The sequence below is a fragment of the Heloderma suspectum genome, chromosome 13 (genome assembly GCF_057233095.1).
Source record: "Heloderma suspectum isolate Gila_16-S chromosome 13, 16-S_ref, whole genome shotgun sequence".
NCBI lineage: Eukaryota > Metazoa > Chordata > Lepidosauria > Squamata > Helodermatidae > Heloderma > Heloderma suspectum.
This window is the reverse complement of record NC_139470.1, coordinates 6,261,278-6,288,399: the sequence shown is the minus strand read 5'-3', so window position 1 is coordinate 6,288,399 and position 27,122 is coordinate 6,261,278. Positions and strand designations below refer to the sequence as shown.

At 47.4% G+C, this 27,122-nt stretch overlaps 1 protein-coding gene across 2 annotated transcripts in view; it reads left to right on the top strand.

Annotated features, from left to right (window-relative positions):
* The window catches only part of PITPNM2 (phosphatidylinositol transfer protein membrane associated 2), a 221,909-nt gene that overhangs the window by 139,991 nt on the left and 54,796 nt on the right, over positions 1–27,122 (top strand). For both annotated transcript variants that reach the window (XM_084820036.1, XM_084820035.1), the window contains 5 exons: positions 9,312–9,526; positions 10,156–10,277; positions 15,685–15,918; positions 16,671–16,988; positions 23,272–23,367. In XM_084820036.1, coding sequence (XP_084676162.1) covers positions 9,312–9,526; positions 10,156–10,277; positions 15,685–15,918; positions 16,671–16,988; positions 23,272–23,367 — 985 coding nt within the window. The remainder of the gene's footprint in view (positions 1–9,311; positions 9,527–10,155; positions 10,278–15,684; positions 15,919–16,670; positions 16,989–23,271; positions 23,368–27,122) is intronic.

Sequence of the window (27,122 nt, the reverse complement as noted above, 5' to 3'; positions counted from 1 at the left end):
ACCTCTCAGCAGCTTTTGATACCGTTGACCACGGTATCCTCCTGGACCGCCTGGAGGGGTTGGGCATTGGAAACACTGTATTGCGGTGGTTCCAGTCCTTCCTCTCTGGCAGGTACCAGAGGGTAGCACTGGGAGAGGAGGTTTCGGACCCGTGGCCACTTACTTGTGGGGTGCCACAGGGTTCCATCCTCTCCCCGATGCTATTTAACATCTATGTGAAGCCACTGGGGGCTATCATCAGGAGGTTTGGGGTGCAGTGTCATCAATATGCGGATGACACTCGGCTCTACCTCTCATTCAAATCTTCACCAAGGTTGGCCGTAGAATCCCTGTCCAAATGTCTGGAGATGGTGAGTGGCTGGATGGGGAGGAATAAGCTGAAGCTCAACCCTGACAAGACCGAGGTACTTTTGGTGGGAGACAAGAGGAGGCTGGGGGATGTTGACCTGGTGTTGAATGGGGTACAGCTACCCTTGAAAGACCAGGTCCGCAGCCTGGGGGTCATTTTGGACTCCCAGCTGTCCATGGAGGCTCAGGTGTCAGCTGTGAGCCGGACAGCGCTGTATCAACTCCATCTGATACGGCGGCTGCGCCCCTACCTTCCCGACCATCTGCTCCCATCGGTAGTACATGCCCTGGTCTCCTCTCGTTTAGACTACTGTAATGCGCTCTATGTGGGGTTACCCTTGAAGACGGTTCGGAAACTGCAGCTGGTACAGAACGCGGCGGCTCGCCTGATTAAAGCCAGCCGCCGGCGAGATCACATCACTCCAGTGCTGAAGGAGTTGCACTGGTTACCAGTTGTTTTCCGGGCCAAATTCAAGGTGTTGGTTTTGACCTTTAAAACCCTATATGGTTCCGGCCCAGCCTATCTTAAGGAGCGCCTCCAGCAGCACCAGACAGGCCGCTTAACAAGATCAGCCTCGGATGGCCTTCTCTCTGTCCCATCAGCCAGGACAGCTAGACTGGTGGGGACGAGGGAGAGGGCCTTCTCTGTGGTGGCCCCCACTCTGTGGAACTCCCTCCCTAGGGAACTCCGTCATGTCCCCTCTTTAATGAGCTTCCGTCGTGCATTAAAAACGTGGTTGTTCAGGCAGGCATTTGGGGTGGTTTAGGGTATTTTTTTAAAAAAAAATTTATGGTAAAATTTTATTGTTTAAATTGTTTATGGTGGGTTGTACATCGCCCAGAGTGGCTGGGTGACCAGTCAGATGGGCGATTAATAAATTTAATAAATAAATAAATAAATGTTACACACTTATTCTAAAATGAACTTAATCAGTTGGAGAGCTGGGCAGATAGTGACACTGAGTGAGGGTGAATGTAAAGCGTTACAGGAGAGAATAATCAAACACAAAACACGTTTAAACTGTGGGGCAGTCATCGTACTAGATAGCAAATAAGCAATGAGTTAGACACATGCTGGTCATGTGTTGCTGTGGCATGTAAGGCCAGAGACATCTGAAGTTGTGTCAACAGAAGCATTGTTTCCAAGATGTTTAGAAATAATAGTACTGCCCTTACCAGCATTAATTCTGATGACCTCCTACAACAGGAGGTCATCAGAATGAATGCTTATAAATCTGGTACTGTTATTTCCAAACATCTTGGGGTGCAGCTTTTATTACACGGTTGCCCTGTCTCATCCATAGAATTTTATAGGAGGTCCAGACAACTAAATCTTCCACTTGTAACCCTTCTGTGTCTCCCAGCATTTCTTCTGCCTTTTTTTCCTTGCTGCAGAAAACCCCTTAAGGAAAACAAGATGGAATGTTGCACAATGCCTTCTGATTGGTAGTGCTAGGAACCCTTTGTCTGGAAGCACCCTTGGCAACAAATCCTTTTGTTGATGGTAGTCATTTACGGACACCAAAAAGGATGTTGGCATATGGGAAAGGACATGTAGGACTGTTAAATCTCTCGGGAGTCAGAGGAGTGGCTAAATAATACTTCCAATGGTCAGCCACTGGACAAGGCTTCAACGCTTGCCTAACTCCTGGGCCCTCACTGGGGCAAGCAAAACCAGAGTGAATTATGCAAAATAGTGTGCAGAATTTATTATGCAAATTTGCTAGTTTATATAATTGATTCAAGTTATAAAATCCTACTTTTCACCATATAGAATTCAGATTGTCTGGGAGCAGGGGGGGGGGGGGTTAGTGCAGAATGCAGCCGTGCCCCTTATTTTCCTCTGGGCTCTTTCTTTGCTCACTGGTTAACTCTCTTCCACTGGAATCAATGAGACTTTAAAAGTGCTTAATTTTGTTTGGATCATAGCCTCTGATTCTTGCACCGAGTTTCCTAAAGAGTTCTACTAGCCATCAGTATAGTAACAGCTCCTCCCCTCCCTTTCCCGGTGATATCAAAACTTCAAACTCACTAGATATCGGAGAATATTGTAGAGGGAAAGACATGAGGCTGGTTATTTGTTCTTGGAGAACAGCCTGTGTTATGATTTGGCTATTTATGAGCAACAGGTTTTACCGAGCAAGTGTACTGGTGTGGGGCTTTGGGTTATACATCCGTACAAACCCTGTACTTCTTCTTCTGCAGCAAAATATTTCTCAGCAATCCATGGAAACAGAAGTACAGGGTGCCAGTTGTAAATGTTCTCTCACCTGGCTATCGCTGAAGGGTCGGTCTGAAAGCCATAATCAAAGTAAACGAGAGAACCATACTTTTTTTCTGGATTAAGAATCTTATGCAGCTCTTTATGTTCTCTGTGTGTGTATGTGGGGGGGAGGGGGCATGTGTGTAGCCTGAGGTCATACACAAGACAGAGAAATCTATCCAGTTGTTGCCACTTCTGTCTAATACGTCTCCAGCTTCTACCTGACTTAAGCTTCTGTTGCTCCATAGAGGGCCTCACAGGTAGCTATATTTATTGTATTTATTTATTGCATTTATATCCCACCTTTTTTCCTCTTGCAAGGAATCCAAGGTGGCGTACATAATCCTCCTCTCCATTTCATCCTCACCACAACAACCCTGTGAGGTAGGTTGGGCTGAGAGTCTGTGACTGGCCCAAAGTCACCCAGTGAGCTTCTATGGCCGAGTGGGGACTAGAACACAGATCTCCTGGCTCTCAGTCCCAACACTCTCACCACGACACCACTCTAGCTACCAGGGCCCACTGACGCTGCTTTCACCCAGTTGATGCTGATGTCTATTTTGGTCCTCCTGTCCACCCATTCCCCCAATTTATCTGGCAGCGGCAACAGGAAAGCCACACTCGATTTTAAATTCCCCACAGCATCCTGGAGTGCCTGACGTAACATTGCTTTGGGTCATTGTGGGGAATTTAAAAGGCAAATGGCTTCCTAGATCCAGTGGCTGCCTTCAGGGCTGCCCCACTCCCAGCTGGGGAGGCCCCTCAAACCTGAAGCTGGCTCTGCCTCCAGTTATTTATCTATTTACAACATTTGTATACTGCTCCACATCTAAACAGACTCCGGAGTGGTGAACAACAAGAGATAAAATGAACAAAAGATAATGAAACATGATATTAAAATTTAAAAAACAGAGTGTCAATAAAACTGAGGCTGGTCAGCCAAGGAAGGCCTGGAAAAGAGCTGTTTTCAGGAGGTGCCAAAAACAACCCAGTGTTGGCACCTGCTTGACCTCCAGAGATGGAGTCTTTACTGTCCTAAGTGTATTGTGTGATTATAGCGATATTTGAAAGAATTGGGCACACTTTACCAAGTGGTGCTCCCACTCCAGGATGTGTCAAAGTCAGTTCTTCTGGTTCCTTCCACATGGGGGAAAAATAGAAGAATGGCACATGGGTTTCCTCCCCCGCAATTAAGATTTTATAGGGCCTCCAATCACAGCTTCCCAGCATCTGTACATGCAGCAAAATCACACATGTGCAATTGTCACACCGGGCCTTCACTTCTTTACTTACTTTCAAATGTCTCTTCAGTCTTGCCATGTGTGACAGTTGCACACGTGTGTGTTTTGCTGCAGGTACAGATGCTGGGAAGCTGTGATTGGCGGCCCTATAAAATCTTAATTGCTCTCCTGCCGTTTGCCAGGAGGTCTGGGGTCATTCTAGTTTTCCCTCATTGACCTGCACGTATAATTGGATGGTCGGACGAAGGGAATACGAAAGGTCTGTGGCTCAAATTGTTTTTGTCCAGCTGTTGTTTGTGGCTTTTTAAAAAGAAATTGTTTGTGAAGTGTTGATGATAGATGGGGAGCTGAGCTGCTTCGATGACATTCATCGGAATTATTCTTTCCATAACTGCTCTCACGAGGTCAGATGCCGTGTCCTGCCCCATGTTTACGCCACTCAGCTGGGAGATTTATTTTAATAAAAGACTTTTAAGTAACTGCTATTTTTGCTAATCATAATGCAGCTGTTTCTCTGGGTTCCCCATTATGAGTAATTTAACGCTATTACTTTAGCTGGGATGGGCTGTGTCACTCACCATCTGTCCTGGAAATCTATTGACAGGGGCTCTCCAGAATGCTTGAAGTTGGGCTACAGCAAAGGGAGTAGTTATAAGGGGATGACTGGATTCTCTGTTGTAATACAATATTAGAGGGCTGGCACAATTATGGCTTAGACGTAACTTGCCTCTAACAGTTCCAAACTGCTCTTGAAGTTTGACGGAGGACCTTTCGACAGGAAAATTTCAACGAGGCCACATTCTCTCTTCTCCTGATCTCGGATTAGCAACTCCTGGACTTGTGTGGACATGCGTTGATATCCCTGAAGGGTCAAGAGGGGTGGCAGAGGTGAGGTGTTGATGTATCCACCCACCTGTAAGGGCTCAATTTGGGGGAAAGCTGTCCTCTCGACTGGAGACGGGAGAGGGCATTCCACATCGGACAAGGCCTTCTTCTGGATGGGGCAGGCAGGCTTATCTGGTGGCAACAGCTGGGGGTAGTTATATCTAGGGGTGTACGAAACCCCGCTTACCTGGCTCTGCCGGGTTCCACAGGTGGGGGGAGGCGATCCATTCCTCCCCCAGAATCCTCGATGGGGGGGAGGCGATCCATTCCCCCCCCCCGGAATCCTGCCCGGCCAGTTCCGCTCTGCGGCCAGGCTGCGGAGCCACCGGCCAGGCCAACCCGCAGTGGGGCCTCCAGCCGCTGCAGGGCTGGTGCAGACGCAAATGGTGTCCTGCGTAGGGGACGCCATTTGTGTCCCTTATTTAGCTATGATAGGCTACGTAAATATATACACAGCCTATCATGGGCCGGCCTAGGGACGCAAATGGCGGCCGCTACGACAGCTGCCATTTGCGGTCGCAGTGGCTGGAGCCGCAGCCAGGTAGGCTCTTGTTTTGCGGGGCTTTCGCATGGTGGTGGGGTGGGGGGCTCTGTTCCGCCACGGATTCTGGGGGGCCAAATTCACTGGAATTCGGCCCCCCTGGGATCCGTGGCGGAATTGTCTAACATCCCTAGTTATATCCCAGGACACTGAAGTCCCACCGTGGATTACTGGAGGTTTTAGAGTGCAGATAGACATGACTTGGCATATCTATGATTAGGGTCACCCATGTTTTTGTTTTTAATTAATAGCAGTGGCAGGGGGGATCATCTGGATCATAGCAATGAATGGGAAAGTTAATTCTTTTCCCCACACCATTTTCCCAATTAAAATCTCCCTCCCCGCACACACACACACACACACACACACACACACGCACGCACACTGTTATTTGCACCATGGAGGAAAACCTGTAGGTATCATCATACATGTTAAGTTTGCCCTAGTGGGGAAAATAGCATCATCATGGGGTCAGTTTATATTGAGGAACTGGGGCAGGGGGAGGGTTTAACCCCTCCCTTCCCCAGCACCGTGATCATGATCTGCATGGGTAGGGGTGTCCCTAGAGCTGTTGTATTAAAGAAAAATAAAGACCAGAGATGTGATCATGGACTGCCAATGTCTCTTCTAGTTGGCCCTTATTCAGCCACCCTTTTGGTACTTGGTTTTTCATCAAGGGTGACATTTTCTAGTCTATTTGTACAGCCATAAGGGCTAGAAACTAAGGAAAGCTGAGACTCTTAGGAATCTGAACATTGCAGTCCAATGTCCCGCTCTGCACAGAACCACAGACTATGCCTGTTCCCAGTTTTGTATCTCATTACAGCCATATCCCTAGGAACTCTCAAGAGTCGATGAGAAGCTAACTAATGGCAGACAAGTTGCTTAAAAACCAGCATATCTGCCACTACTGGTTCTGAACCAGTGCCTGGGCACGGTAGTGGACTGGATGAGGGCTAATAAACTGAAACTCAATCCAGACAAGACGGAGGTACTGTTAGTGGGTGGTTCGTCTTCCTGGCTAGGTGATATTCAACCTGTTCTGGAGGGGGTTGCGCTCCCCCTAAAGGATCAGGTTCGTAGTTTGGGGGTGCTCTTGGATCCAGAACTGTCACTTGAGGCACTTTTTATCAGCTTAGGCTGGTATACCAACTACGCCCTTATCTGGACAGAGATAGCCTAGCTACAGTTATCCATGCTCTGATAACTTCTCGTCTGGATTACTGCAATGCGTTATACGTGGGGCTGCCTTTGAAAACGGTCCGGAAACTTCAGCTGGTCCAAAATAGGGCAGCAAGATTGTTAACAGGGACCGGCCTGCGAGCTCATATTACGCCAGTACTTTTCCAGCTGCACTGGCTGCCAGTCCATTTCCGGGCCCGATTCAAAGTGCTGGTGTTAACATTTAAAGCCCTTAACGGCTTGGGGCCAGGTTACCTGAAGGATCGCCTCCTCCCATATGTGCCTGCCCGGACCTTAAGATCATCATCAGCGGCCCTTTTCCGTGAGCCCCTGCCAAAGGAAGTGAGGCGGGTGGCTACTAGGAGGAGGGCTTTTTCTGCTGTGGCACCCCAGCTCTGGAATGAGCTCCCTAGTGAGGTTCGCCTGGCGCCTACATTGTACTCCTTTCGGCGCCAGGTGAAGACCTTTTTATTTTCCCAGGCATTTTAGCATTTTAGCTTTCTAAATTTTTATCTTTGCTGTTTTAAATCTGTATTTTAAACTCCTGTACTGCTGCTAGGTTTTATTGTGGTTGTATTGTTATATTGTGGTTTTAATGTTCTATATATTTTAAATTGTTTTATTGTGTGTTGTTTGGTTTCAATTTTTGTGAACCGCTCAGAGAGCTTCGGCTATTGGGCGGTATAGAAATAAATAACTACCATTCTCCCTCTGTAAGGTGCAGCCGCAGGGAAGTGTTGGGCACGTTCTAGGGCATGCTTCCAGTTTATGTCGTGCACCCTGCACGATCTGAGAATGCCTCCTAGAAGGAGTCCCAGAATCCTTCGCAACATGCAGGGATTCCATGGCTGGCACTCTGGGATCCTTGGCAGCCAAGTTGATGTAGAACAGGTTCCCTGAGGGCAGAAAGTGTTTTGTTTGGTTTCTAAACCCATGGGCATAGAGGGCAGGAATTCCCATAAACATTTTACAGGGTTTTTCTCACTGCACGCAATAAGCAGCATCTATTGATGAAGAACAAGTATAAAAGAAATAAAAATCAGTGCTCGAATTATGGGGTAGGGGAAGTAAGGGGCCCCTTATGAAACCCACAACCTCTACCCCCTGACTTTCCACCCCCTATTTTAGTCAAATTTCTCGCACACATACACCCACATCCATTAGCTAAAAGATAACCCCTATCCGGCTCCCCTGTAATTCAAACACTAGTTAAACTGCAAATGTCTTTAAAGTCTTTATTACAGTCTTTGCTGTTGAGTTTTGTTTTTTTTTTAATGTAGAACTTCAAACACTCCATATATTGGTTGGAAAGTATATGCGCTCTCCTTTCTTCCCCCTCCCCTTTATTACTAGCGGCTTTTCTTGTCGTCTTGTTCTCAGACAGAGATTTGGATCTTCTGTGTTTTATTAATCATTCTTTTTGTTAAATGGGAATTTCTTTTCATCTTGTTTGCCTGCCAAAAATAAAAGGTCACTACTGAAGTGTCTTTTACAGCCAATTCATAACTCTAATCTCAGCTTGTCTTTAATTCCCTAAGTACCAGCCTCTTGAAAGCTCTTATAAAATGCAAACTGAAAGGGGGTTTCTTTTAAAGAAAAGACTTATAACATTATTTCTTTTGTTTTGTTTCAGAAAGGAAATTCCTGTACTAGCCTTTCTGATAGCATACACATTAAAAACATGAAAATGTTCTTGGCCTCTCAGTTGAAGTTTAGGCATTGAATGCAGCTTTCCTTATTAAAGTATAGTAGCCAAATTTCCCTCAAATGCAATGGATGTAACTGGCTGCCAGTCTGTTTCCAGGCCCAATTTAAAGTGCTGGTATTAACCTACAAAGCCCTGAACAACTTGGGCCCTGGTTACCTGAAGGATAGTCTCTTTCCGAATATACCTGCCCAAACCCTAAGATAATTTTCAGAGGCTCTTTTCCAGGTCCCCCTGCCAAATAACGTGAGGCGTGTAAGTACTAAGGAGAGGGCCTTTTCAGTGGTGGCACCCTGATTCTGGAACATCCTCCCCAGCGGGGCTCAATCAGCACTTACATTGTGATCTTTTTGGTACCAGGTGAAGACCTCTTTGTTTTCTCAGGCTTTTTAGTCCTTCCATTTTAAAAATTGCATTAACGTGCTTTCAGAGCTTTGTACTGCTGCTGGCTTTTACTCTGGTTTTTACTCTGATTTTATTTTGTATTCAACTTAGGGTTTTTATATTACGTTTTACTACATCATTGTATTTTACGGTTTTAAACTTTGCTTTGTGAACTTGCCCTGAGAGCTTTGGTGCCAAATTTTGTAAAATATAGTTTTAAAAATGGTATCCATAGCGCTGTGGAATGCCCAAAGAGTCAAATTTAGCTGGCTTTGGCACTCTGTAGCACTGTGGATGCCTCTTTTTTGGTAATCTCCCTCCACCCCTTTTCAGCAGGGGGCTGCACTTGGGGGGGGGGTGCATACGGCCCACAGGCTATGTTGCCCACCCCTGGTGTAGACAGTTAGGTGGTCTGACTTGATATGTTCCCATAGCTTCTTATGTTTCTCTCCCTTCAGTCCATGCAAGAGCATGTGCATACTTCTATCAATAAGTAAAAGACAGGTCCCTAACCCAAGGAGCTTAAAATGGTGGTCATGGGAAGAGGACTAGCAGGTTATAACAAAGGATGAATTAGAACAAATATAAGCAACACATAACATAAATACAGCTGGGGAGGAAAATGTGTGTCCGCCTTAGTAATGTGGCCAGCCAAGCAACTCTGAGGATGTGAATTCGCTCCAGTGTTGTCCAGTGACAAGCCTCAGCTAGCTTAAGGACAACGTTGAATCTACTCATCCTCTTTTTTTGATGCTATTTCAGAAAAAGAGCCGAGAAGAGACATGTGGTGAAGGCAGCGGTGTAGAGATTTTGGAAAACAGACCATACAGAGATGGTCCTGGTGGCAACGGGCAGTATACCCATAAAGTATACCATATTGGTATGCATATTCCCAGTTGGTTTCGGTCTATACTGCCAAAGGCAGCATTAAGAGTCGAAGAGGAGTCATGGAATGCGTACCCTTATACAAGGACAAGGTACCAGGCACTTCTTTATTTGTTTATCATTTCTCTTGGGCTTTCAATACACAGCATGATTTGTAAAATCGTCCTTGGTTTGTTTCACAACAGCCTTGTGAGGCAGATCATGAAAATTCCCATTTCATGACACGAGGAAATGAGGGTGACAGATGAAATGACCACCCTCCTTCTGGCAACTACTTTTGCCTTGATTGTGGTGGTGCTTTGCTCATGGCCAACATGTTTGACTTTGCCACAAGTAGCAGTGGTAATTTTGTGTACCATCTCTTGAACCATGATTTACTTAGCTAGCTAGTTGTTTGTTTTAAGCATTCACCTATACATAACCTCCAAGGCAGCTTCTTTGAAAGCTTTCAGGTCTTTTACTATACAGCTGTCTTCAAGTCAGCATTTTCAAGGCAGCGAGTTTGCCTGATTTTTGCCATGTTTGCAAAAGCTGGATGTTCATCTTATGAAAACCAAGGTGTTAATGAATTCTGTGTTACACTGTACGTCCTTGAGGGTTGTTTTCTTCTCTTCGGAAAGCATCTGCATTTATTACATGCTGTGTATGTGGTGTTTTATTTAAGCACTTTGGTGTGAGGACGCCTTTAGTCTAAGCTTTCCTGTTGCTCTTTCTTTTTCAGGTACACATGCCCATTCGTGGAGAAATTCTCTATTGATATTGAAACCTATTATATAGCTGACTCAGGAGAGCAAGCCAACGTGTTCAACCTTTCTCCTGCAGAGAAAAGGCAGACAGTTCTTGGTGAATATTGTCATCCCCCCCCCCAGTCTTTCTCTTCATCCTACCTAACAGTTGCTATTCTGTGTGCACGCGCGCATTCATGTATTATTAACATAAAAAGACCCCTGCTGGATTAGACCAAGGGTCCATCTTATCCAGCATTCTGTTCACACAGTGGCCAGCCAGCATCCTGTGGGGAACCCCCAAGAAGGACATCAGCGCAACAGCACCCTCCCCCATGTTCTCTTTCGTCCTCTTTGTTTGGCTATTCACAAGTGGCCACTCTATGTAATATAGATTCATTCAGACTATATGTAGGCACATAGGAAGGCAACTCCAGAGAGCTTCAGCTATTGGGCGGTATAGAAATGTAATAAATAAATAGCAATAATAAATAAATAAACTGCCTTATGCCAGGTCATGCTGTTGGACTGTCTAACTTAGTATTGTCTGCTCTGACAGGCAGCATATCTGCAGGGTTTCAGCAAAGGATCTTTCCCATAAGAACATCAGAAGAACCCTGCTGGATCAGACCAAGGGTCCATCTAGTCCAGCATTCTGTTCACACAGGGGCTGACCAGCTGCCCATGGGAAACCCATGAGCAGGACATGAATGCAACAGCACCCTCCCACCCATGTTCCCCAGCAACTGGTGTAGATAGGCATACTGCCTCTAATACTGGAGGTATCATGTAGCCATCAGGACTAGTAACCACTGACTGGGTTTGCGGATTATTTATATAGTGAGGGGTGTTATATAGTTATAAAGGAGGGATGTGGTAGAGTAACTGCTCAGCATGGAGAAGATCCCTGGCTCAATTCCTTGCATCTCCACTCAAAAGGATCTCCGCAACAGGGCTAGGAAGGGCCTCTCTCTGTCTGAGACCCTGGAAAGTTGCTGTCAGTTAGAACAGACAATATTACCTTGAGGGACCAATGGGCTGATACAATATAAGACACAATGCCATCAATGCACATGGCACTTTACGGGCTACCATAAGCAAAAATGGGCAAGATCTGCCCTGAGAACCATCCTGTGTGAATGTTGACAGTGGGAGAGACAAGAGCGGTGGGGATGGGGAAGGAGGCAAGAGAGAGGCAAAGATGGCAAGGGGTAACATAGGAGCAGAAATCCATCCATTACAGTGAATGTCTGGTATTTGGTTTCACTCGGTGTGAATTTCGATTACCCCAGACAAATTCTGTGAATATCCCAAAATTCAGTGATATGTTGACAGTCACCTGTCAGCTCCTGCCTGCTGACCGCAGCTGGCGGCAATGAATCACTGGCTGATAACAGGGTCGTAAACCTGTCCAAGGCTGGAGGAGCAAAAAAGCGGCTGTAGCAAGGAATATTTTACCCAGGCAGTGAATCCAAAGCATCGCGGCAAAGAGAAGTCCGTTGTCCAGTCCGAGGTCCAAAACACACAAGGGAACACGAGCAAGGCAGTGGGTCAGGTCCGAGGCTGAGGTCCGGCGTGCGATACAACGTTGCTTTTCTGCAGCCTTGCCCCAGCCTGCCTTCCGCTTTGAACCGCCACGACTTGAGGCAGCTGCATCCCATCAGTCCTCCTGCCTCTGAGAGCCTCTCTGTCTTCAACAGACAGAGGCTCGCCTACGCTGCTCCCGGACATGCAGCTGCCTTCGCTCTGCGGGGGCCAGTGGCGTTTCACCCCCCAAATCCTCTGGAGGGATTGCAGCTGGGCCTGGAACCTCCACAGGGGGCTCGGGGGCTCGGGCTCCTTCTGTGCTGGTCCCTTCCCCTGCATCCGGAGCTTGCCCTTCCCCTTCATCCTCGGAGGAGTCCGAGGGAGGGATGACAGTCACCTCAATGTCTTACAAAAAGTGAGAAAATGGCTATCTTTAGACATTTAACAAAATTAATGTGTGATTGCCAGCGTTAATGTGTGAATGTGAGTGTTCACCAAATCCTGGCCATTCACAGTGTAACACAATCCTGGCCATTCACTGTGTAACACACACACACAAATCTCTATATCTATATTTTTATGTCTGTTCTTTCCAATATTACTAGGCAAGTACCATCTTGACTGTTAGAACACATTCCGTTTTCTCATTCTTAAGGCTTGTATCCAGGACTGCCAAGAAAAGAGAGCAGAGCTGGCATTTGCTCCAGGGTCTGGGTCTGGTGGTTTGTTTGTGTGTGCGTGTGTGGCAGCGGCAGCAGATTGTTTAATTAGTCCTGCCAACACTGGCACTTGCTGGCGGAGACAGAGAGGAGCGCAACTGATGATGTCAGCGAGCTGTGTGGCTGGTTTGTTTTGGCTCCTCTGGCTTCAATATTTGGGAGGGAAGGGCTGGTGGTTTTGCTTTGGGGTTTATAAATCCTCCAAGCGCTCCCTGAACTGCAACTTGAACCTTAAAGCTTTTCTGCACATAGGCAGGGAGCCAAATACAAAAATTATTGGGCGGGGAGGACAAAAACTCTTAAGAGGGCAAAGAAAACCCCAAAACAGCCTAATGTGGATAGAGCATGCTCAGTGGTCATGGGCTGCTGAGTTGACTGTTGTGGGGAAAGCAGAAAACTGGGTGGGAAGTGGAATGGAGTATTCTGGGTGGTAGGTGGAATGGAATAACCTGGAATATTCTAGAACATTCTGGAAGCTGACCTTGTTGGCTGGCTGCAGCACTGAACAGGAGTAGTCCACACACTGCAGCCTCTTGCTGCAAGTCCCATTGTTTAAATGCTATTTTTGAAACTCTCTTCACTTTCAAAACCAGGCTGCCACATATGGGCCGAAATCCTCATTGGGCTCATGTGGTGTTGTGGTTCTTTACATCATACTCATATAGCTCCATAGGTCTAAGCCATTCCAGTACTAGAATCTGTGCACAAAGAGCTGTCACGTCTCTGTAGTGTGTTCCAAACAGCCCAATTCATGTGGTGTTTTTGATGCAGTCCTCTGGAATGCTCTGAGATTCATAGCCCATGGCATCAATCCATATGGGCACATTGTCGAGGCCTTCCAGGCTGCTGGGGCATCATTCATGTCTGGAAACAACCTCACAATGAGACCAGGCTCATATCAATCCTTGGGTTGGAACTGATTTCCAGTCCCTATTCAACAACTCAGCAATGCTTTGAAGCAGGTTGCTCCTCTTCCCGTTTTGCAAATAATCTATTGCGTTAAGGGGAGAGTGATGGCTGTAGGCTACCTAGGGACTCTGGCTGAGCTGGAATTTTAGCCAAGACTCTGTCCCAGGGTGTTGAACCTCAGCCCTGCAGGCCAAATCCAGGGGTCCCAGCCCGGCCCTCTGGGGTTCCCCAGGAGGGCACACCCCTTTCCTCCAACTACCAGTTGTTTGATGGTATCCCAGCTTTTGCACATTTTTTCCCCATTCTAAAAGCCTGAAATGCCTCTTCTAAGGCTTAGTTATTAGCAGTAAGAGCTTCAGGCTAAAATAAGCTGGCATTTTTGGTATGTTGGCCCTGCCCCTTTTGAATTTGGCCCTGCCCACCAGTGGAATGTGGCCACTGATGCAAGGGAGACATCAAGACTGGACAGAGAGGGAGGTGGGGTAAGCAGAGGAAGGGGATGCATGAATTTCAGTTACTCGGGATTAGGTTTCGTTTTGCTAGGAGGGGAGCTAAGGGGTTATTCCAAAGGCTTCCTGGCAAGGGTGGGTTTTGAAGAGGGATTTGAAGGAAGTAAGAGAGGCAGCATCACATACGCGGTCTAAGAGACAGTTTCAGGCATAAGGGGCAACAAGGAAGAAAGGGTGGAGCCATTCGAGGGCTGACCTTGCAAGCTGAGATTATCAGGAAGCTGCATTCCATGCCAGACACCATGTTCTCCCCGGAACTGCAGCACATACAAACCTGGCCTTACTATATCCTGGAAAGGAAGAGAGGAAAAAACTGCCCCCTTCACAGCAGCAGGCTAGCCAGATCTCTGGCACCGGCTTAGAGAGTTCCTGTGTTCTTGTTGTAAAGCTCACCTGGCTAACGCTGGCATAGCAGTAACGCCTCGCTCATTCCATGCATCGTGCATGACAATGGTGAATGTGCACGCCGCTTTATTTGGAACCGTAGACCCGTTAATTCTCTGAGAAAATTAACTGAGATGTTGAAATGCTTTTCAACCTGAAATTTAAATGGCCCCTGACACCAGTTTCTACGTACAGCTTCATTTTAAGAAAACCGTTAATTAGTTCTGCTACATTTGTACGAACCCCCCCTACTCCACCCCGTTTAAGTGTTTGTCAAATAAATCTTGGGGCTTAAAAAGGCAGAAAATTCCAGCTGCGGGAGGATGGCTGTGGAGCATTAGCAAGGCAAAAAACAATGTAACTGCACTCTCTATGGCACCTTTGTGCCAGGCTGGCTGGGAGTGATGGGAGTTGTAGTCCAACACATCTGGAGGAACCAGGTTGGAGAAAATTGTTCTGCGGGCTGTCAGGGCCAGCATGCGGTAGCATTGTGTCTGATGCAGAAAATTTGAACTCCCCCCTCTCTGCCACTAATAAATAAGTTCTCCTGTGGTAGCCATGCTGAAACAAATGGGATCTATTGTGCTATCGTGCAGCTGTAGTTTGTTTCCCTGGTACTTGGAAAGGACCCTTTAGGTGAATTGTTCCCCATTGGTCGGCTCTGCCTGTCCTCCCACAATGGCAGCTGCTCCACCTTACCTCATGGTAGAGCTGGTCCTGGTTGCTAAAATCCCTGACAAGATCTTGCTTTGAAAAGGGAGGAACCATAGCAGCTCAGTGGTAGCTTTGCAGGCAGAAGGTCCCAGGTTCGGTCCCTGGCATCTCTTTGTCAGAAACGTCCGAGAGCCCCTGCCAGTCAGCGTGGCGGTATTGTTGAGCTAGATAGATCAGTGGTCTGGCTCGGTATAAGGCAGCTTCCTATGTTCCTAATTGTCAAGCTACTGTTAGTGTTACTCTGAGCCCTGTCATATATGGACATTTTACAGAGCATGTGAATGACTGCAGAAAATTGTCTGTTGTCTGTTGGACCTCCGTGATGTAGAGACGCCTGTCTCTGTTTGAATTTCTTTGTGTTCTGTGTTTGAATGTGTTCTGTGACAGCATTGGAAAATGGGCAGTCAATATTGTTACAGCCAATTCAATTGTACTGTGAGTTAGACTGCTGAAATACAGCATGGTTCAGAAAAGATGCCATGGTCAAATTCGACCGAGAGATTTCCTCTTATTGCCTTCTTCACACACACCTACTTGGAGCAAAGTTTCTCTTTGTGGCTTCTTCCAGAGAAAGCAAATGCAGCCAACCTCTGACAAACCTATACAAACTGTTTAAACAGCAGTTGTTTCAGTCTAAATAGTTAGAGGCTAAGATGGTTATAGTATTTTTGTAGTGAACAAAACAAAACTTTGGAAAAGTGTTGTTTAGGGTTTACCTTCACACAGTTTACATTTTTGTTTAAACATCTCATTCCACACTTAGATCCCATTGATATTGTTAAAGATCCCATCCCTCCACACGAATATAAGTCCGAAGAAGATCCCAAGCTGTATAAATCGGTGAAGACTACAAGAGGGCCTCTGCCGGAAGACTGGATCAAAGAGCACAAGAACAGCCCCGGGAGATACCCTATAATGTGTGCCTATAAGCTGTGCAAAGTGGAATTCAGATATTGGGGGATGCAGTCTAAAATTGAGCGCTTCATTCACGACGTAGGTGAGTATTTGACTCCATTCTCCTTCTTGAAATCCACTCTGTCTGTATGTCCCTGGCTCAGCTACTAGGAGGCAGACATCCTAGAACAGCCTTCCCCAACATGGTGCCCTCCAGATGTGTTGAGCTGCAACTCCCATCATCCCCAGCCAGCATGGCAATTGGCCATGATAGCTGGCAATGGTGGGAGTTGTAGTCCAAAACATCTGGAGGGCACCAGATTGGAGAAGGCTGTTCTAGAAGAATCGTGAGAAGTCAAGCCTTAAGTCATAGATGGCCCCAAGAGGCTGGTTTCATAGGCCAGAACTGTGCCAAGGAACAAAGCCCTAATCAAAACTGTGTTGACTGACCCAACACGTGGTCTGGAGGCACATGATGCAGCAGCCTCGGTGAAGCTAAGCAGGTCTGAATCTGGTCATTGCCTGGATGGGCAAGTGCCTTACATCCTGAAAGACATCTGACTGACCTTGGTGTCCCTTGGACTCCAGGCAAAGGAAGCCAAGACCGGAACTCCAGCGCATCTGTTCCAGCCTTCTAGAATGTTATGGCTACATTCAGGGTTTATTAAGAAACACACAGCCTCTTCCTGAATCCAGCAGAGGGGGAAACATCTACATGTATGTTTGGTTTAGTACCAGAACAACGCTGAACGACCGTGAATTGAAACATGGTGAGAATTCGGATGCACCCTAATGACTGCTCCTACTGCCATGGATTGCTGGCCGCTGAGTTTTTTGTTTGTTCTTCCCCCCCAGGCTTGCGGAAGGTGATGGTGCGGGCCCACCGGCAGGCGTGGTGCTGGCAGGACGAATGGTATGGGCTGACCATTGAGGACATCCGGCAGCTGGAGAAGGAGGCCCAGCTGATGCTGGCACAGAAGATGGCTCAGTTCAGCTTTAATGAGAATGAGCCAGAGCAGCACCTTCCCAAAGATGAGAACGATACGGAAACAAAGGCCATATCCCCATCCACCGAGGCAGTGGATGCTGCTAGCGATACCGGAGAAGCCTTGTCGGGGCGAGTGCTCACCAAGCAGTGGTCAACGTCTTCCAAGTCCTCTTCAAAAAGAGGAGGTGAGTCACTCCCAGTGTTGGTTTAAAAAGAAACACAGCTTATGGCTAAAAGCCTCTAGCGTGTGAGGGTGCTTCCAGCTGGAGGGCTCCTAACACTACCATTTAGAAGGCACCGTGCAGCTGTTCCATCTTTTCCTCCGTAACGGGTCTTCTTCAGTTAGAAGAAAAGATGGAAAAAGCAGTGGGAAAGCATGGGAGGGTTGTGAGTGGAAGACCACGATGACATCTGGCCCCCTGTAAAATTCCATGAGTGAGTCGGGGCGGTGGATGATAAAAACCTCACCTCCGGGCAACTTAAGAGTCACGCTGAGTGCAACATCGTCCTGCCTGTGCCAGCTCCACCACCCACTTGCAAATCCCTGTACTGGCCTGGATCCCTTGCTGTCACTCCTCCAGCATCTTAGCATTGCTAAGAACATTAGTTAAGTCTGAGGGAGGGGGCAGATGTACACTACATACTTACATGGCCTTTATGCTAGTTTAATTACCTCGGCTTTCCTCAAAGAATCTCAGGAATTGTAGCGTAGCGTAGGTTGCGAATTCTCTGTTAAGAGATCACTACACACACGCGCACGCACACACACACACACACACACACACACACACAGAACTATAGTTCCCAAAGTTCCCTGAGAAGAAGATATTGACTACTAAACCCATTTCTCTATGGTGTGGATACACCCTATATAGTGAGGGCACACAGCGTGAGGCACTGGGAGAGACAGATCTCCCAGATCTCCAAGTCCAGCTCCCAAACTGGACTTTGGGGCCACACTCTCCTAGGTACCCACACTTTTGAGGATCTAAACAGGGTGCTTGCTTATTTTAGATGCGTGTTTGTCCCAGCCAAGAAACAACCTTCCGGCATTCCCAGTCACACCCTGCAGACTAAAGAAGGGAAGAAGTTTCCAAGTTTATGTGCCACAGACAGGTGTAGCCCTCATCCAGGATAGCAGCCACTCCTTAGAGAATTTCCTTTTTGTTCAGGAGAGAAACCAGTTCTTTCGTGAAGACACCTTATACCCCCTCTGACTGACGAGAGTATGAATTCGTAATAGGTTTACAACCTGGAGGTGTTCCGTTCCTTTAACGAAGCTACAGGCCAAGAAAATGCTCAACAGGTCAGGTTTCCTCCACCATGGTGGAGGAGGAAACCACTCTTCCAGCCACTCTTCAGCTGAAGACAGACAATAGTTTTTCATAGAAAGGAAGAGGGTTTATATGATGCAGTCATCCTTGCCTGTTGTGTAAGGATGGTTCTTTTGCTTTTCTGGTCAAATACATGTTTGGTACGCTACACATCCTGAAAACCGCATAAGCAAGGATGACAGCAGGATCAGTCCGCCCACCATGCACAGTGTTGGTTCTATGTTATACCTCGATCTCTGGGGGCAAAAAATCTGTCTTGTCTCCAGCCCTAATTCTCCAGCAGGCAGGGCAGGAATAGGCAGCTAGCAGGACCTCTGTAGTACACAGCCACTGAAACACAGAGTGAACCGGATTGGCTAAGTGTTTCTTTTAGGGTTGTAATGCTTGCTTGCTTGCTTGCTTGCTTCATTCATTCCAGTTATTCATTAATAGCTTTTCAGGGCCAACACCTCACCAAGCAACATACACAAAATGGGAGAAACAGCAAAACATTAGGCAGAATATGAAAGTATAAGGTGGACACAACTGAATAGATGCATGAGAAAGACTGCTTCAGATCATGCAGTTCAGTTAAGGAAATGCAATAGTAGAAAGAAGTGTTTAAGGCCTTCTTGAGTGCCAGTAGTGAAGGGGCCAAGCAAATGTTAATGACAAGAGTTCCACAGCCATGGGGCAGCCACTGAGAAGGCCCTGTCTCGTGTACTTGTCAACCCAGCTAATTTTACCGGTGGATATGCGACAGGTTTAAAGGTTTGAATTGGTCCCAGCACTTTGAATTGGACCCAGAAACTCACTGGTAACCAGTGCAACTGGTGAAAAAGTAGTGTAAGCATGTTTCTGTTTAGTTGATTAATCAGTTAAAAATCATTTTGATTGGCTAAAAAGGTGCCCTTGATTAATCCAGCAGCTGATTTTTAATTTTTTGTGATTAATTTACATACAGATAAACCATCTACCTGCAGATTAATTTACACACAGATAAACCATCTGCTTATATTTTACATGCAAACACAACTTTAGAAAAGCATTCCCTCCTAGGCAAGAGATAAAGGAGAATACCTCTTCTAAGATGACGCGTGCTGTGGTGACTGTAATACTGAGGTATACTTTTCCCCCTTTAGAACAATTGTGTTTTTTTCTTATATGCACATTTATACAGATTTAATCAACCAATGAACTGGCCGACTGTCTAAAACTCATGTGATTAATCAGCTAAGGTTTATTTAATTGGGTGACAACCTTAGCTCCGTGGTATTTGAGTTTGACAAGACATGTTTCTTAACTAGCAGGAGGAATTATAATAACACCCAAGGATACAGTGGAAAATGGGAGGGGGCTATACAGAGCAGCAGCAGAAATGCTGAGTGGTTTACCAGGCATGGAAACCTGCCATGGCATGATTGCCTCAGGTGATGTGCTGTTCCTGGACATGTGTCTGCCTAAAATGAAATGCTAGACATAGAACAAGCAGCATGCAAGGAGGTTCTAATGTGATTAATGCTCGGATCCCATCATAATTTCCTGTTTTTGAACTCTTTGCAATGCACTGACCATGGCAAAGGTATATTTCCCTAGTTGTACATATAGATGCCTTCAGCCACCCACCACATCCCACTTATTTCTCTCAAAGGATTGTGGAATAATGCAGTGGATCGCAAACTATGGTGCAGGCCAACTGGGAGAGATGTGCTGAAACCCTGGAGGGGCGGGGAGAGCGACATAATTTGAGGACGGGATAGGATTTTGAGCCACGGGGAGTCTTCCTCCTGTCACTGCCAAGACATGATTGGATTGAAGCGCCCCTTAAAGAGGATCTCCCTCTTCCAAAGCAGGTTTGTGGGTTAAATACCCTCCCGCTGCCCTATCATCTCAACCTCATTTGGGGCGAAGGACTGCTGCTTTGTTCTCACGATGTTTCCCAGGGCCAAATTTTAGAAGCGGGCCAGAAATGTCCTGTTCTAAGGCCAATATTGGGTTAGTGCCCCCAATCCACAGATCCTTGCATGCAGGCTGCATACACACAATTGTGTGCCAGCATCTCTACACGCTCGCCTGTGGAACACATGGGACTGGGAGTGGGGAGTACAGGAAGAATACACCGAGAAGGAGGAGATGTGCTCAGCCAGGTGGAGAACCACTGGCTTAATAGCCCAGGCTGGTCGCCTTTCACAATTGCATTTACAGAGAAGGCTGCATGGAGTCTCGTGTACATTTCACACAGAGCAAGGTGTCCACCATAGCACAGCCTCCCGCATTGCCTCCAGTCGCAAACGCCACCGTCGCCCCAGTACTATGGCAGCACCAGCTCTAGCTTTTTGAGGGTCCTTGGGCAAGACGTCCTCCGTGGCCCCCCCTCAGTTTCGCTGCCTTTTCACTGGCATTGTCGCCAGCTGCTCTTGCTCCTTCTCCTCCTTCTCATCACTGCCACCACTTGCTTGCTTGACAGGCAGAGAGCCAGGGAGCAAGCGGGCCGTGGCATCTGCCGCTCCTCTTCCTCCTCCCCACCACCGTTGTCGGGGCCAGAGCGAGAGGCAGGAGAACAAGCAGGTCTCGGTGGTGAACAGGAGGAGCAAGTCCAGGAGGCTCTCGTCAGTGGGCCCCCGTGGGGTGCGGGTCCTCGGCAGGTGCCTGACCATGCCTGCCCTTGACACCAGCCCTGGTAGTGGTAGCACCATGTGGCTCAGGACTGTCCTGCCCACCCACTTCTGGAACATCCCTGGACCCCTCCGCATCCTTCCTGCCCTTGACTCGGGCAAGGCTGAACGCTGGGCATCTCCAGTATCACCCCCTCAGCGTCTTGCCCTTGTCATTAGCCAAGCGCCCCCTGTTGTTTCAGACTGGATGCAGCTAGTGAGAGCGACAACTTGCAGAGGATAAAGTTAGGGAAGCACGTCACACAGGGCTTTTTTCATCTTCTCCTGAGCTCGGCTGAGGAGACGGCTGCACATCTGCATGCACAGTCACCGAGGGAGCTGCTCGGGTTTCCTGCTGCTTTGGATGAGGAAGCGGCTCCGCCGTCTCTCCGCATGAAACCTTGATCAGTCTTCTGCTGTCTCAGCGAGACCCCTGGTGCACGTGGGGACCCCTGTTGCAGGCCAGCCTGTATTATTATCCATTCTATTTTTAGCAGCGATTATGCGAGGCCCTTTGACGTCAGTCCAGTGTGATTTAGCTGTGCGCTGTCAGTCACTCAGTTCCCTTATTCCAAAAGGGCTGGGGTGGGAAAGTCGGGGGCTACGGAGTGAATACCAAAGCCACAATTAGCCCTGAGACTGATCCAAGGTGGTGGGGGCGGCAGCAGCAGCAGAGTGGCAGGGGGTGCAGTGGCCGTTCCACATGGCAATTAGTAAAATTAGAATCCAAAGCAATCGCCTGGCATGCTCAGCCTTCTTCTGGTGGCTCAATAATAAATGTTTTTTTTTGCTGCCATGTCACTTACATTAGCCGCTGGATGTTTTCTGGGTGGCTCCATGTGAATTTAATAAGCTCAAGGCCACTTAGCTGCCTTTATTAGATTAGACTGCAGGCACTGAGTGTGGATCCTCTGGTCCAACCCTCACCTGGGTGGGATTAAAAGAAAAGGAGAGCAAAAGCAAGGCGGGCTCCAGAGAGTGGGGAGGTCAGGTAGGCGCTGGAGCCAAGAGCCCAACACTTCAGCGGTGCTGCCATCCTCAGAGCCAAATGACCAATGACATGCAGGCGCATGTTTCTTTCTCCCGATGGTTTGGGGTTGTGGTTTTTAATTTTTGTTAAGCCTCTCAGAATTGCGCATGCTCAAGCTGCTTCCCTGCATGCAGGGGCTAAGCTACAGGGTTCCCTTGGGGAGAACAAAAGGCAGGAAAGGGAACGGCCTCTAAACGTTTCCACCCACCGTTGTTCTGCTCCTGGCTGCAGTGTCCAAGGATGCTTTTCAGTAAAACAGCTAACTATTTGTCAAGAGGAGGAAACATGCAACTGAGTCTAATGTGTATTTGGCCCTCACTTTGCATGGAGCATCCAAGAAGGTCAGAGGCAGTGCAAGAGACATACAGTGACATAGGGAAAGCATTGCTGGATCAGACCAAGGCCTGCCCAGTCCAGGATTCTGTTCACACAGTGGCCAGCCAGATGCCCCACAAGCAGGACATGAGTATGACACCTCCTTTCCACTCATGTTCCCCAGCAGCAGGCATGCAGAAACATATACTCTGATACTGGCATGCCCCTCCTCTTTGGGTTACGAGGACCACTAGGGATGACTTGCCTGACATTTTAAGGACTTCCAAAATTCTGGAACCGGCACTGGGCCAAAGCATTCCCCTTGGTGGACAACAAAGAGCTTTTGTGGGCAATGCAAACTGGCCAGCAAGCCCCACAGAGGCTGCTTGAAACTGCTTCATGCAGGTACTTGTTCCTCTGTCCTGCGCCTCACCGTGTGGAGAAGCCACCTGTCATTTTGCCACTGGAGCGTGGTGATGCGGAAACAGGAGGCTTCTCTACCTGCTGGCAGATCGCTGTGGGTGAACACTTTGGTCCATCAAGGCAGCCACCACAGGGAGCCAGTTTACACGGCCGCTGTCCAATCTCAAAACAGCTGGAGTTGAAAGTGTGAACCCTGACCATGCAGCCTGGCCGTTGCCCTCTCCTAGAAACATGCCCCCCTTTTATTTGTGTTTGTCTGTATCCAGCTTGAGGAAGACTTCTGTGTGACTTGAAAGCTTCCAGATCACCTTGTGGACTTCAGTTTTCCCAGTTAAAAGATATTTATTGTACCATCCCTGTGATTTTGGAGAGGAACTATTTCAATCAGGCGGCTTCCTTTTCTGATTGCCAACCTGTAAAACCAAAATGATTTTGCACATCCTCCTGGTGCTTATAAATAGCTGCCCTTTGAAAACAGCAGCAGAGGCTTGCCGAGTGCTGTGCTCTGGTGTCTCGGTGGTGGGCCATGAGAACCATAAACAACGCAGAGCAAACTCCGGGTGGAAAGTTTGACATCGCGCAGGCTTCATTGGGCTTGCTGTGCCCCATGCTTAGGGGGATGGGTTTCCACGAAGACTGCCCAACTATGTCTCTGCTGGGAAGGGCATGCCAGGACCGCCCTTGTTCTCTGAGTATAGCTGAGTATCGTATAAATCCGTTTTGTTTCTCCTAGCAAGCCCCTCGCGCCATAGCATATCGGAGTGGAGAATGCAGAGCATTGCAAGAGATTCAGATGAGAGCTCGGATGATGAATTCTTTGATGCACACGGTAGGCGGAGCACAAAGAAAGCAGCTGCTTAGTTGGGGGGGTGCATGCGTGGGTGTGGGTGTGTTGGATGTGTGCGTGTCTCTGTGTATTTGTAGCAGATTGTGTGTGTGTGAGACAGAAGCTATTTTTGCTTACACAAAACTGTGTCAGGTAAGTGAAAGATGTTCTGCACCAAGATGTTTTGGTGCCTGAGTGAGAAAATGCAAACGGGGCCATTTCTCCTGCCCCAATCCGTCATGGTGGCAAAGCATATCATAAATGAAGTCATTGACAATTTGCTGCCCACTAACGGCACCCAAAAATCTGCTTCTTGAAGTGAGTTGCTTTGCTTTGCCTGATGGTTTCTAGTTACAAGCTTGCAGCCTGTGAAATGTTAATGTTTCTCTGGGTGTGATCATGCAAAGAGGGGAGGAGTGCAAAAAACAAAACAAACTGTAACAGTAATTAGCAGCCTGTCTGCTCCACCATAACCTAATAGCCTTGTTGCTACTTTTTGTTGTTGGTTTAGATAGATAGCAAGAAATATTGTTATTTTCAGCTGGTGTGGTAGGATGCAGTGGTTAGACTGGCTTAAACCAGGAAGGCCTGGATTCAAATCTTCTCTTGACTATGAAGATCACTAGGGGTCAGTCGCTATCTCCTCCTCCTCCTCTTTTAAAGTGCCCTACAATAGTAGCTTCTGCACAATAGTAATTTAAAAATTTACAGCCCCACAGCAGGCTTACAGTCTGAAAATCTCAGCCTCACCTTACCTCACAGGATTGTTCTAACAGTGAAATAGGATAACCCCACGTCATTCCCCCTAAGCTCCTTGGAGCAAAGTTGGGTAGAAATGTAATAAGTAGAAATAAGCATATTAATGCAGGGGTGGGAAAAATCCAGGAGTCTGGGGGCCCTTTTTACCCCCCACCCCACCCAGCCCTCTGTGGGCCGCACTCCACAGAGTGCTCGGCACCAGGAAAAATGATTGACAGTTTGCTGTTGATTTAAGGCAGCAAACCTCTCCAGTGCAGGAAAGAGGTCAAATTTAGTTCCTCTGAAGCTAAGCACTGGGGGCGGCAGTGGGTCACTGTGGCTCGTGGGTCCCATGGTGCCCATCCATGAGTAGCTTCTAGGTGCTACTGTCCACAGCCAGCTTTTGCTTATCAACATGCAGGCCTGTTATTTTTCGAGAACTTGAGAGGAAACGCGACATTGGTAGTGAACACGGCAAAGGCGCTTCCAAACCAGCCCCACTGCCACAAGATGTGGCAATGGCACTTAGCTTAGGTGGCTTTAAAAGCGAGACAGACAATCTTGTGAAGAACGGAGGTATCAAAGTCCGCTGTCTGTTGGAACCTCCAGATTCCAACAGAAATCTGGAGCTCCAATGGGGAGCAACCGCTAGAGAGGGCTGTTGACCTCGTGTCCTGCTTGTGAGCTTCCCAGAGGCATCTGATGAGCTGCTGTGGGAAACGGGAGGCTGGACCAGATGGACCTTTGATGTGATCCAACAGGGCGCTCCGATATTTGTACGTTCACCGCTCTTCAACTGTTGCGCCTGTCTTCGCCCGAAGACCTCCCTGCTTGAAATCCAGCACTCCATCCCACTGAGTGTTCAGTGTAGGATTCTTGAAGGTGGGAAGGGCCATAGCTCAGTGTGGTAGAGCCCCTGCGTCGCATGCAGAAGGTCCCAGGTTCAATCCCCGGCTTCTCTGGGTAGAGCAAGGAAAGAATCCTGCCTGAAACCCCCAAGAGCTGCTGCCAGTCAGTATTGACAACACTGGGATAGATGGACCACTGGTCTGTCTCAGTATAAGGCAGCTTCCTATGTTCCTAAAGTGTGGAAGCCCCATATCCGAGCTTCCAACTACCGAAGGTTCTTGGTCACGTCCCAGCACGAACATCTCTATTGAAGCAAACCCTCCATCATCATTATCATCATCATCATCAATTACATTTCTATACCACCCCATAGCTGAGGCTCTCTTCAGATGTTCTCAATGAAACCGCATGTCATTGCTAAATAGTGCGCTTATATAGACATCTGATTATTGTAATGCGGGGGTAGATAACTTGGTGCTCTCCGGACATTTTGAACTACAACTCCCACAATTCATTATCATTGGCCATGCTGGCGGGGGCTGATGGGACATGTAGTCAAAACCTCTGGAGAACATCAGGTTGCCTACCTCTGTCCTAATACTTTGGGCATCTTACCTGGCCATTTGAATAAGCAGAGTTGTAATTTATATATGCAAGGCAACATGCTATGTTTTAATTGGTCTGGAATGCATCCAGAGTTTTCAGATAATCATAGGTCTAGCCTTCTTAACATATCACTACTGTGACACACAGTGAAGCTCTTATTTCTCTTCTCTGAAACACTTTTTAATGTAAAAAAAGGCTTTAAGTTTTAGCAGCCTGATCGCCTGCATGTTTATTCAGAAATAAGCCTCACTGAATTCGGTGGGATTCCCAAACAAGTGTGCCTAAGACTGCAGCCTTTGTTTCTTTTGAAGCTCATAGAATCTCTGATTGGTACCCAGAAGGAGTTATTCCAAGATATTGCAGTTTCTCACATAAACACCTTCTGCCCTGAATGAAGAAACTGTATCCGTCAAACTCTCCCTTCAGCTGCAATTGTTGATAAAGATGATGGTATTTGAAAGGGGGCAAAAGGCAGAGAGAGTTGACACTATGTAAGACTCTCCAGGAGAGTACCAGCCATACGAGGAAGTCAGAGTAAATGGGCAGAGAGGATGACTGCAACCATACATGGCAGTAGACCTTGCTGAACCCAGTTGGGCTTTCTTCTGAGTAGACACTTACAAAATTGTTGTGCATGACACCTTCCAGTGGCTATGGATGGTGGTGTTGGAGGAGTGAAGGCCACAGGCAGGGATGTGCTAGGTCCTAAGGACAGAAAGATTGGATGGAGGATAATTGTTAATATGTATTTGTTTTGATTCAGCCTCCTCATGAAGCTGGCAAAATAAGAGGCCCTTATTAAAAGGAGATTAAACATATTTATGGAGGAAGAAGATTCTCTCCGTGGCTATTTGCCATGATGGCTAAATATGTCAGAGGCATCATCATCATACCACTTTTCCATCAAATAGGCTCCCAGAACAGTTTACATACAATCAATAAAACAAGACAGTCCCCTGCCCATAGGCTTATACACTAAAATACATGACACAAAAGGAAAAAGGGATGGGGAGAGAAGAGGAAAAAGGCAAACTCAGGCACCCATTCTTGAAATGAAGTAGTGGTTCTTCTAATGATGTGTTGGAATGGAAACAGTTTAGGGAAGGAAGGGAAGGAACTCCAACTCTTTCAGCAGAGTTGATGGGGTGGCCCTTCTCCCGTCACCCTCTGCTGCAGCCTGATGAAATGTACCTCTGTATACCAGATGTTGGGGACAAATGGCAAGGGAGGTTCACTGCCTTCATGCCTTTCTTGTAATCTTCTCCGTGGCATGTGGTGGAGAAAGGGATGCTAAACTAGATGGACCTTTGGTCTGATCCAGCAGGGCTCACATATTCCTAAGATTGTTGGGTAAACAAAACACTTTATGTATTTATTAATTACATTTATATCCCGCCTATTTTCCTCATTAAGGAACCCAAGGCGTCATACATAATCCTGCTCCTCTCCAATTTATCCTCACAACAACAACCCTGTGAGGTAGGTTGGACTGAGAGTCTGTGACTGGCCCAAAATCACCCAGTGATTTCTAGTTCCCACTTCATGGCCAAGTGGGGACTAGAACC